The sequence below is a fragment of the Phyllobates terribilis genome, unplaced genomic scaffold (assembly GCF_046119375.1).
Source record: "Phyllobates terribilis strain yellow unplaced genomic scaffold, ASM4611937v1 Scaffold_1__5_contigs__length_1240528914, whole genome shotgun sequence".
In the NCBI taxonomy this organism is placed as follows: Eukaryota; Metazoa; Chordata; class Amphibia; order Anura; family Dendrobatidae; genus Phyllobates; species Phyllobates terribilis.
Genome location: NW_027362761.1, coordinates 854994313 through 855006784, shown reverse-complemented (window position 1 = coordinate 855006784; position 12472 = coordinate 854994313). Strand labels below are relative to the sequence as shown.

Genomic DNA, 12472 nt, shown 5'->3' with positions numbered 1-12472 from the left:
CATTGTGCTCCAACACCATCCATAGTACGTTCAGACACTGGCACTGGGTAGCGTCCGGATGTAAAGATTCATTGCACGTTACGCAGCGCCTAGTAGTTAACACTGCATGCGTGTGCTTGCAGAGCAAGAAATTAAAGAGCTGGCAGCTGTAAAAATGCTGCTGCAGGCCCGAGGACTGTGATCCCAGGGAATCAGCCTGGGGGCTGGAGAAAAGGTCATCATGGGCCGTTTACGGCCCACAGGCCTGATGTACCTCACCCCTGATCTACAGGACGCTGTCTCTAACAGTTTGGTCAGAGGTCTGCACAATAGTAACCCCCCAGGAAGTCCTTTTGCACGGTTATGGCAGTGCTCCTCTTGTTTTTCATCTGCACAAAGGACCAGATAATTGTCCTGCTGTTAAGTTGAGGCACTTCTATGGCACCATCAGGCTTTTGTGCTGGGAGAGGCAGCAAACGTTCCTATGACGGCAGTAAAAGATGTACCATCCAGGAAGAACAAGACTACCTGTGCAACCTGAATGTGCTACAGGTACTTCCTCATGCTACCAGTAGTGACATATGCAAATTGTCTCTTCAGAGAGGAAGAGGACTTGAACTCTAGTGCCACCTATTGCAATCCTCAAAGTCAATATCGACCCTTTAACAAGCCTTGCAATACATCTTAGGATAAAAGTCAAACCAGAGTCTCTATTTGCAGACATGTATTTCGGGGTGTTGTCCTTCCTCAGTGCAAAGCATGAGATCTGATTTAGCTGTACGAGAGGATTCGGATTGTGGTGTATGGGGTAATGTTTGACGCAGACACTAGCAAAATCCAAAATTAAGCTGTTGTCTCTCCAGTGCATCTAATGTCACTTTCATTTACACTAAAAGCAGGTGAAATGGATTCACCATCACTTATGCTTCCTAACTGGACAGACTGATATCCCTAAAGTTTAATAGACTCGGCATTATGATGTGAAACTTAAGTGCTCCCTTAATTTTTGAGTAGTGTATATTTATTCTCTGGATTTGCTGCATCCTGCACATTTGTCACCAGAGGGCAGTGGTGTACAGCTGCTAGCCTTACCCCAAAATCAGACATCAAAAGCACAAGCCACATCTGACCTCAATTCTTTGTGTAATATAGGATTAAAATGGCCATCGCATGCAAAAATATATATAATTAATTTCCTTAGCAAAAGTAGAAACAAGTTACATAATCAAATTATTTGCTACGATTTATGAACAGGGTCAGATAAAATATAGAATACAAATGTAAATATAACACAAACTGAGGATGCAAATGAAAATACATAGGATACATGATTAGAGCCATCTTCATGGCAAGGAACTATTACAACATGAAACACTGAAATAAACTGATCACAATATGTACAGTGGTGGCCAAAAGTATTGGCACCCCTGCAATTCTGTCAAATACTCAGTTTCTTCCTGAAAATGATTGCAATCACAAATTCTTTGGTATTATCTTCATTCAATTTGTCTTCAATGAAAAAACACAAAAAGAATTGTCCTAAAGCCAAATTGGATATAATTCCACACCAAACCTAAAAAAGGGGGTGGACAAAAGTATTGGCACCCTTTGAAAAATCATGTGATGCTTCTCTAATTCGTGTAATTAACAGCACCTGTAACTTACCTGTGGCACCTAACAGGTGGTGGCAATAACTAAATCACACTTGCAGCCAGTTAACATGGATTAAAGTTGACTCAACCTCTGTCCTGTGTCCTTGTGTGTACCACATTGAGCATGGAGAAAAGAAAGAAGACCAAAGAACTGTCTGAGGACTTGAGAAACCAAATTGTGAGGAAGCATGAGCAATCTCAAGGCTACAAGTCCATCTCCAAAGACCTGAATGTTCCTGTGTCTTCCGTGCGCAGTGTCATCAAGAAGTTAAAGCCCATGGCACTGTGGCTAACCTCCCTAGATGTGGACGGAAAAGAAAAATTGACGAGAGATTTCAACACAAGATTGTGCGGATGGTGGATAAAGAACCTCGACTAACATCCAAACAAGTTCAAGCTGCCCTGCAGTCCGAGGGTACAACAGTGTCAACCTGTACTATCCGTCGGCGTCTGAATGAAAAGGGACTGTATGGTAGGGTACCCAGGAAGACCCCACTTCTTACCCCGAGACATAAAAAAGCCAGGCTGGAGTTTGCCAAACCTTACCTGAGAAAGCCTAAAACGTTTTGGAAGAATGTTCTCAGGTCAGATGAGACAAAAGTAGAGCTTTTTGGGAAAAAGCATCAACATAGAGTGTACAGGAAAAAAAAAAAAGGCATTCAAAGAAAAGAACACGGTCCCTACAGTCAAACATGGCGGAGGTTCCCTGATGTTTTGGGGTTGCTTTGCTGCCTCTGGCACTGGACTGCTTGACCGTGTGCATGGCATTATGAAGTCTGAAGACTGCCCACAAATTTTGCAGCATAATGTAGGGCCCAGTGTGAGAAAGCTGGGTCTCCCTCAGAGGTCATGGGTCTTCCAGCAGGACAATGACCCAAAACACACTTCCAAAAGCACTATAAAATGGTTTTAGAGAAAGCACTGGAGACTTCTAAGGTGTCCAGCAATGAGTCCAGACCTAAATCCCATAGAACACCTGTGGAGAGATCGCAAAATGGCAGTTTGGAGAAGACACCCTTCAAATACCAGGGACCTGGAGCAGTTTGCCAAAGAAGAATGGTCTACAATTCCAGCAGAGCATTGTAAGAAACTCATTGATGGTTACCGGAAGCGGTTGTTCGCAGTTATTTTGGCTAAAGGTTGTGCAACCAAGTATTAGGCTGAGGGTGCCAATACTTTTGTCTGGCCCATTTTTGGAGTTGTGTGAAATGATCAATGATTTGATTTTTGCTTCATTCTCTTTTGTTTTTTTTCCTTGCAAGTAAATTAAATGAAGATAATAAGACCAAAGAATTTGTGATTGCAATCATTTTCAGGAAGAAACTGAGTATTATCTGACAGAATTGCAGGGGTGCCAATACTTTTGGCCACCACTGTATATGTCAATGAATCAACCAATGAAACCCGCAGTAGGAATATTGCTGGTGTATCTAATTATGACAACCATTAACCTCTGCAAATATCCACACCTTGACGCCAGCAGGGCCACACTTATGACATTATTCCAGTGATATAGTGCCTGCAGATAAGATAACTGAAAATGCTGTGTTATCCCACTAATTCAGCTGTCAGATTGATAAAATGCTCCTCCATACTTTTTGGTTTCACCTACCTAGAAGGTATAACACAGCTTCAGTTACATCGATCATGTAGCGCAAGTCTAATCTTTGTCTTGTGGTATTTGCTGCTGTTTTTATTACAAATTATTCAAAATGGCGCACACTGTACATGAATTTGGTGCAAAGTCAAAAATGCTCTATTTTTGTCTTTGACCGGTTTCAGCACCAAAAGTCAAAAACCTTTTATAAAGCTGCATGATTGCCTAAAAATGCACCAAATTGAAAAGTCCTCCAGAAACTTTACTCCAGTAGGGGACTAGAGTGAGATGTGCCCCAAAAACTAAACATTTGGTGAAAGGTCACATTTCATGAATCTGTTTAATATATATGGATAAGCAAAGTTGTCTAAGAAAAAATGTAAAAAAGTGGCCCAAAAAGTACATAGAACACTAAAGGCACTAAAAAGGAGCAAATTACCGTACTCCAGAAAAGTAGAGAAAACAGCAATAATGAAAGGGGGGCCAAATTATTACAATACAGAGAACTGTTTCTGAAAGAAAATATATATCACTTATCCTAGATGTAGACCAGTGTTTCCCAAACTCCCATCCTCACGGCCCCCCAACACATCAGGTTTACAGTATTGTCACAGGAAGGAATCATAGACTGTTCGTGTTGAAGGGGACCTCCATGGTCACCTGGTCCAACCCCCCGCTCAATGCAGGATTCACTAAACCATCTCAGACAGATGTCTGTCCAGCCTCTGTTTGAAGACTTCCATTGAAGGAGAACTCACCACCTCTCGCGGCCGCCTGTTCCACTCATTGATCACCCTAACTGTCAAAAAGTTTTTTCTAATATCTAATCTGTGTCTCCTCCCATTGCTTCTAGCCTTTCTTTGTGCAAATGAGAATAAAGATGATCCTTCTACAATGTGACAGCCCTTGACATATTTGTAGATAGCTATTCAGTCTCCTCTCAGTCTTCTCTTTTGCAAGCTAAACATTCCCAAATACTCGAAGGAATAAGGAAATCCACTCAAACGCTGTGGGGATGGTAGTGTGGACACACAAACTCCATTCAGATACTGTCCATGGTTGAATTTGGACCCAGAGAAGAGTCAACTGTCTGAAAAGCAAGCGATGAAGCACAAACACGTCATAAGAGGGCATTGGTATTTTTATTAGTGGACTCTGGGCATTGTACCACAAGTTTGACATAAACAGGCAAAACTAGTGAATGAGTGGCAATATAACCCCTTTCTAGCCTGCAACCAAAGCACCAAAAATGGAGCTGTTGTGACTACATATGATAATCCAATTCCAAAAAGAACTGGCAGTTTCCTGTATTGTCCAGACTCTAGTAATACTCTAGTATGCAGTTCAGGGTTGTTATGGGGGTCAGTGAGTAACACTTTTACATTAGAAGACTACAACATGCACATATTCCCCTTACAGGTAAGCAACAAGTATACAAGGGAGACAGTATGAGGAGACTGGCTTAGTTTTCACCTTTCTGTGCCTACGACTGTACCTACAAACCTACAACAGTTCATTGGTTTGTGTGGCGACATAACACATGCACAAGTGATACAGTTGGAGGGGACATGGCTGGGGCAGAGCACACGAGACGATGGAGTCAGCAGGATGGACAACGTGGGCCGACCACTCTCAGCTCTGTACGGTCAGCTTCTGCTCTGTTAGCGAGGCCTGCTGGGCCACAGTTTTGTTCTCATGGCTGCGTAGTTTGGACACAATGTCCAGGAATGCCAGGCTTTGCACTTCCTTGTGCAGTGGTTCTGTGAAGCACAAGCAGGAAACATTTCAAATATTCAATGAATTCAGGAAATATAATTTTACAAGGACAAATTTGCATATTACAAAGACGTGTGTTACACCTGCCGGGTGTTATACGGTCAGCTGGATTCAGAAATGGGAGGCACGGCACAATCCCCGAACACTAATTCTACTATGTCAAAGCTGTAAGAACTAGCTGCACATATTCCATCATAGAAGCAGCATATTACAGTCTATAATGCCATGGTATAGGACTTACCTGAGCCCATAACAGCACAGATCAGAACCATAGAGTTGTACTTTATCTCTGGAGCGCTCCTTTCATCTGATAACAGTCGGTGCAGAACCTGGACTAGCTTGGCACTTTCTAGCTCACATTCTGCGCTTTCTAGGACAGACAGATGTAAGAGGGACAGAAACAAGAAGATGACTTCTCTATCATCACAATATAGAAACCACTGACAAATGTAATGTGAGGACAGCACGGCGGCGCAGTGGTTAGCACTTTTTCTTTGCAGCACTGGGGTCCTGGGTTCAAATCCCACCGAGAACAACATCGGCAAGGAGTTTGTATGGGTTTCCTTAAGGTATTCCTGTGTTTTCTTACACGCCAAAGAAATATTAATAGGGAATTTAGATTGTGAGCCCCAATGGGGACAGTGATGATAAAGAGCTATGGAATATGATGATGCTATATAAGCAAAGCATAAAAATAACAACATGCACTAGCTCATATTATGCTGGCCCTATATGCTGTGATTTTTAGGCTGGGTTTTCACTGAGCATTTTAATAGGGTTTTCTTTGCAATTTGTGTTTTTGTTAAGAACATAAAAAACCATGCCCCAAAAATGTATATTTCACCTGAAAGATCAGAGTTGCCAAAAAACATAATGCAAAAACGTGGTATTTCCCTTAATGTGCAGAAACTTGCTATTTCCCAGGATGCATTGCTCCTGTCAATGGCCAACAGCTTAATCTGAAAGCCCACTTCTGTTATGTCTCTAGCAGAGACACAAAGAGCAGCCACTACCTCCCGTAATCCGTCTGCCTGCTGCTGGTGACGGATTACACTTGACAACAGGCAGTGTGCAGCCAGTTACACAGAAAGGAAACACCTAGTGGCCAGCACCTTAGTCAGTTATATTCACAGGTATCGCAACATAATTATTACATAAAGTGATCTGCAGATTCTACATTTAGCAAGGCATCCAATGAGATCTAATTATCTGAAGCACAGTAAGCATTTAAAGGGAATCTGGCACCAGGATTTGCTGCCCCATCTGAGAACAGCAAGATGTAGGGGAAGAGACTCTGATTCCAGCAATGTGTCACTTATTGGGCAGCTTGCTGCAATTTTGATAAAATCCCTGTTTTATCTGCTGCAAATGTACCAGTTATCTGAATGCTCAGCTCTGTATTATCCCACCCGCATGACTGATTGGCAGCTTTTTGTGTACACTGTGCATAGGCAGAAAGCTGCTAATCAGTGGTGGGGACGGGGTCACAAAGAGCAGGAGGACTACATGTCATGATTCAATTAGTCCTTTAGTGATAATTTCCTGCTGATAAAACACTGAATTTATTGAAACTATGATCAGCAGCCTGGTAAATGACACATTGCTGGAATCAAATTCTCTGCCCCTACATCCTGCTTCCCTCAGAATAAATAAGTAAAAACCTGGTGACAGATTCGCTTTTAGGGTAGAAATCCTTTGTGATTAATATGATTCTGTGTTCCGTACAAAGCTATCCTAATATAAAAAAAAGCAATGTAATGCACATGATCACCAGGTAAGAGCCTGACAATGTACAATATGTGTAAGGATCCACACTACAATCCATTGAATCTGGCTACTGAAATCTACTATTCCAGAACACATCTAAACCTTTTAGACTTCCAATAAGGTTGGGACTTGGGTACACTCATAGATTCCTATATTTCGGCTAGTAGCAATAATGCCATGACTATGGTAAAACAAGATGCTAGCACTTCACCTGAGCACTGGTGGTCCACACATAGCAAGTTCTTAAGAAGATGCACCAGGTATAAGCATAGGGGGCAATTATTTTGAGCTGGGTAGTGAGGTAGCTTAGTATAGCTCATTGATGGATATTGCAGCAATCCTCCAATATCTCCTCTACTCCCTCATTGCTAGATTACTTTTTATTATCCCATTTCCCGATGGGGTCAGTTTGACTAATGAATTTTGAGAGTCTTAGCAAACAGTCATGAAGTACATACTGTACATTTTATTTTTTAGGCAACTAACAATTCTGACAGTTTGGAAGAAAACCATCCCTGTACTGTGTGAATATGGCCTTTACAATGCATCCACATCCTAATACATTGTGGGGAGCTGCTCTTATTCTAGATAGAAGCACCCGCTGTTCTGAGTGACAGAAACACTGAAAGGGCAAAAAATAAGCGCCAGTATTTGGTGAAATCTCGAATGTATTGCGGTGGACAAGTGTTTAGATACTCTGTACGATCAGTATAACCTCATAAGTAAGAGAAAGGAGAGGATCAGTCGCCATAATTCCCAACAAATGAAGCGCTGGATCAGTAAGTTTATAACAGGAAAGAATATATCCTTTAAAATACTCACGTAATTCTAATGCTGCTATTAATCCCAGGGCAACAAGTGCTTCATTCTGCATTATTACATGTTCGCTGGTTGCCATGGTGACTAAGTGCTTGATGCCACCACTTTCGACAATGGTTCTAATTACATCCTATGGCAAAGAGAAATCAAGCAATGAAAGAAAACAGATTTGCATGAAATCGTTATCCTTTTAAGTCTCTAATGGTCAAATACAAACTAATAAGAAAGTTGTAGTCAGGTATAACCATCCGCCAGAAGTGTCACACATCAGTACCTTTATAATATAGATGGAGGAGAAAACAGAAATGACTTCTATGGGCTCCTGAACCTGCCCGCTAAGAACAGCAATGCTGAGGGGGAGAGGTTCTGATTACATCCCTGATGTTTGGGGAGAACAATTAAAGGGAATCTGTCACCCCCTGGGAGATATCAGACCTCTACTATGGCCATACAGGGTACAGAAAAGCAAGTCTATACATACCTGTATGGCCCATAGTAGAAGTTTGATTGCAAACAAAAGTACTTTAATCAATTCTATTCTGTACAGGCCTGGAGTCTGGGGGATGGCAAGCAATCCTCACCTATGTGCTTATTATTCCCCCAAATCCCCGCCTATATGCCTAATTATCATATCCCCCCTTCCCCTGCATGTCACAGAGCCCTATGACAGGCCCTGTGACGTGCACTGTGCTCCCTGACTTCCGGGCATGCGCAAAACACCGCTCACATAGAGCCCGCTTTGCTTCATCCCGGCCCCGTCTACCTGTGCACTGCGCTGCAGGATTCTATTGCGCGGGCACCTGGGGGGGGGGGGGGGGGGAGGGGGAGGGTCACTGTCACTTAATGGCACCTGCACAATAGAAACCTGCAGCGCAGAGCACAGGTAAATGGGGCCGGGATGAAGCTAAGCGGGCTCTATGTGAGCGGTGTTTTGCGCATTCCCGGAAGTCAGGGAGCACAGTGCACGTCACAGGGCCTGTCATAGGGCTCTGTGACATGCAGGGGAAGGGGGAATATGATAATTAAGCATACAGATGGGGATTTTGGGGAATAATAAGCACATAGGCAGGGTTTCTTTGTACAAAATAGAATTGATTAAAGTGCTTTTCTCTGCAATTAGACCTCTACTATGGGTCATACAGGTATGTATAGATTTACTTTCCTATACCCTGCATGGCCATAGAAGAGGTCTGATAACTGCAAAGTGGTGACAGATTCCCTTTAAAGGTAACCTGACATCTCATTCTTGCTGCCCAAACCGCGGGCACGAATCAAAGCCTGGCATATTTTTCTGTGAAACGCTCTGACTTTTTAGACAAACTATATTTAAAAGGATGGATGAAAAGCAAAACCTACTTTAGTGTTTTTATCTTTTCCTGCAGTTGAAATGTTCACCCACCTTTGATTTGCTGTGCCGTATGAGAGCTGAGAGCAGCCGGTTTGATTCTCCCATAACCCCAGCATGGTCTTTGGCTTCACACCACTCTACAAGACGCTCAACAAGTTTGGTGTTCTTCCCCAGTTGGTCAGCAGCTTCAGCTAAAGGAAAGATATAGGGCCCAATTCATCATTTGCAATTTATTGATGTCATTTTTCTTTTTTTTATTTTGCGGTATTCGACAAGGACGTTGATATTCTTTTTATGAATTTGGAGCAACATCAAAAATGCCTTTTGATTTTATCCTCAAACATTTTTTTTGCGACTTTTCAGTACCAATAGTCGCAAATCCTTTGACACAGTTTTGCGACATTTTTAAACTGAAAACTCAGCCAGAAACCTTACTCCAGGTATGGACTGGAGTGAGATGCGCCCCCCCCCCAAAAATAAAAAAAAATAAAAAAAAAGGGTTAGATTTGGTAAAAGTCTCATTTCATGATACTGTCCAAAACATCTAGATAAGCAAAGTGGTTGAGGGGGGGAAAAAACTCAAAAAAGAAAACTAACTTAACCCCTTCAGGACCCAGCCTATTTTGACCCTAAAGACCTTGGCATTTTTGTAAATTCTGACCAGTGTCCCTTTACGAAGTAAAAACTCTGGAACACTTCAACGGATCCTAGCGATTCTGAGATTGTTTTTTCGTGACATATTGGGCTTCATGTTAGTATTAAATTTAGGTCGATAATATTTGCGTTTATTTGTGAAATCAAAAATATGGGAAAAAATTAGAAAATTTTGCATTTTTTTTCTACTAAACCAGAGAGTGATGTGACATAAAATAGTTAATAAATAACATTTCCCACATGTCTACTTTACATCAGCACAATTTTGGAAAAAAAAAAAAATGTTGGTAGGAAGTTTGAAGGGTTCAAAGTTCATCAGCAATTTATCTTTTTTCCAGCAAAATTTACAAAACCATTTTTTTAGTGACCACATCACATTTGAAGTCCCTTTGAGGGGTCTTTATGACAGAAAACACCCAAAAGTGACACCATTCCAAAAACTGCACCCCTCAAGCTACTCAAAACTACATTCAAGAAGATTATTAACCCTTCAGGTGCATCACAGGAACTAAAGCCACATGGAAGAAAAAAATGAACATTTTTATTTTTCTAACAAAAATTTTCTTTTAGCCTAAATTTTTTAATTTTCACATGGGTAACAGGATAAAATGCATCCTAAAATTTGTTGGTCAATTTCTCCTTAGTACACTGATACCTCATATGTGGTCATAAACCACTATTTGGGCACACGGCAGGGCTCAGAAGGGAAGGAGCGCCATTTTACTTTTTGAATGGAAAATTAGCTCCAAAAGTCAAATTGCGCTCCTTCTCTTCTGAGCCCTGCCATGTGCCCAAACAGTGGTTTATGACCACATATGAGGTATCAGTGTACTCAGGAGAAATTGACCAATACATTTTAGGATGCATTTTATCCTGTTACCCATGTGAAAATTAAAAAATTTAGGCTAAAAGAAAATTTTTGTGAAAAAAAAAGTACTTTTTTGTTTTCACAGATCATTTTGTGAAGCACCTGGGGGTTCCAAGTGCTCACTATGCATCTAGATAGGTGCCTTGGGGGGTCTAGTTTCCAAAATGGGGTCACTTGTGGGGGAGCTCCAATGTTTGGGCACACAGCGGCTCTCCAAAAGCAACATGGTGTCCGCTAACAAATTGTCGGCTCAAATTGTTAGAAGACACCATGTTGCGTTTGGAGAGCCGCTGTGTGGCCAAACATTGGAGCTCCCCCACAAGTGACCCCATTTTGGAAACTAGACCCCCCAAGGCACCTATCTAGATGCATAGTGAGCACTTGGAACCCCCAGGTCCTTCACAAATTAATCCGTAAAAATAAAAAAGTGTTTTTTTTTTCCACTTTTTCATTTTTATGAATCAATTTGTGAAGCACCTGGGGGTTCCAAGTGCTCACTATGCATCTAGATAGGTGCCTTGGGGGGTCTAGTTTCCAAAATGGGGTCACTTGTGGGGGAGCTCCAATGTTTGGCCACACAGCGGCTCTCCAAACGCAACATGGTTCCAATTTGTTAGTGGACACCATTGTGTAGTGTATGTCAGGTTGGTGTGCGGTGTGGTATATTGTAGTGTATACACCACACACACACACACTACAACACACACACCAACCTGACATAGCCTCCTAAGCTGAGTACGCCCTAGACTGGGATGAGTGGGACGGGCGGGACATTTTGTGTGCTGTGTAAAAAAAAAAAAAAAAAAAAAAATCGAAACTTTATTATAGTGTGTGTGTGTGTGTGTGTGTGTGTGTGTGTGTGTGTGTGTGTGTGTGTGTGTGTGTGTGTGCTTGGCGTAACCTTCTGCAGTCACGTGTGGGGGCTGTCAGGCGTAGGGGGCTGTCAGGCGTAGGGGGCTGTCAGGCGTAGGGGGCTGTCAGGCGTAGGGGGGGGCTGAAGAGATGGAGGAGCCAGCAGCTGCAGCAAGGGGGGTGATCACTGGGGCAGGAGCCGGCAGCAGCAAGGGGGGTGATCACTGGGGCAGGAGCCGGCAGCAGCAAGGGGGGTGATTACTGGGGCAGAAAGGGGAGCAGGAGCCAGCAGCAGGGGGGTGATCACTGGGTTTGCGGGGGGGGGATGATCACTGGGATGGGGGGTGCACACTGGGGATGGGGAGTGAACACTGGGGACAGGGGGGGGTGAACACTGGGGACAGGGGGGTGATTATTGGGAGGTGGGGGGTGATATCACTGGGACTGGGGGATGGTGGGTTTGATCACAGGAGCAGGGCATTTACACTGAGCCTGCTGCTGCTGTGATCACAGTCCACCGGCTGTCAGAAGGAGAGCAGCAGCCGGTGGATGAAGACGTGGGAGAGGGAGCAGAGGGAGCGGAGGTCGGGGTGCAGGTATGAAAGTGGAGGGGGGGGTCGGGGGTGGAGGGGGGGGCAGGGTGGAGTGGAGGGGGGGTCGGGGGGGAGCGGGGGCAATACTACCTGATGCAGATCAGCGGCGGCAGCAGGCAATTAGCGGCGGCAGAAGCGATCCACGGGGGGGGCAGCAGCAGAGGGTCCACAGGAGGCAGCAGCAGAGGGTCCACAACGGCCGGCACCCGATCCATGGACGGGCAGTTGCGGCCATCATTAAAAACTCCCTCCACATCTGATTGGGGCTAGTATCCATGTGACGCTAGCCCCCCAATCAGATCTGGGGGGAGGGGGGGGACAGAGGTGACACTCCCCCCAGCCAATGGCTGATGCTGTAAGCATCAGGCCATGCCCAGATTTAAATATTACACCAATTTTCATTGGTGAAATATTTAATTCATACCGATTGGCAGTTTCATTAAAAGTGAAAAAGAAACAGCCAATCGGAGGGGTCCCAGGCACGGGGGGGTTAATCCACCCCCCGGGGGGGTCGACTTCAGGATGTCCAGTTGCAGTAGCAACTGTGACACCTGAGCGACCCCGCTC

The 12472-nt window shown here is 43.7% G+C and overlaps 1 protein-coding gene across 2 annotated transcripts in view; it reads right to left on the bottom strand.

Moving 5' to 3' along the window:
- Nucleotides 1-4353: 4353 nt before the first annotated feature.
- The window catches only part of LOC141153611 (rap1 GTPase-GDP dissociation stimulator 1-A), a 128708-nt gene continuing 120589 nt past the window's right edge, over nucleotides 4354-12472 (bottom strand). For both annotated transcript variants that reach the window (XM_073638572.1, XM_073638580.1), the window contains 4 exons: nucleotides 8990-9129; nucleotides 7594-7720; nucleotides 5246-5374; nucleotides 4354-4988 (listed from right to left, as the gene is read on the bottom strand). In XM_073638572.1, the coding sequence (XP_073494673.1) occupies nucleotides 4861-4988; nucleotides 5246-5374; nucleotides 7594-7720; nucleotides 8990-9129 (524 nt within the window). In that variant the 3' untranslated portion in view covers nucleotides 4354-4860. The remainder of the gene's footprint in view (nucleotides 4989-5245; nucleotides 5375-7593; nucleotides 7721-8989; nucleotides 9130-12472) is intronic.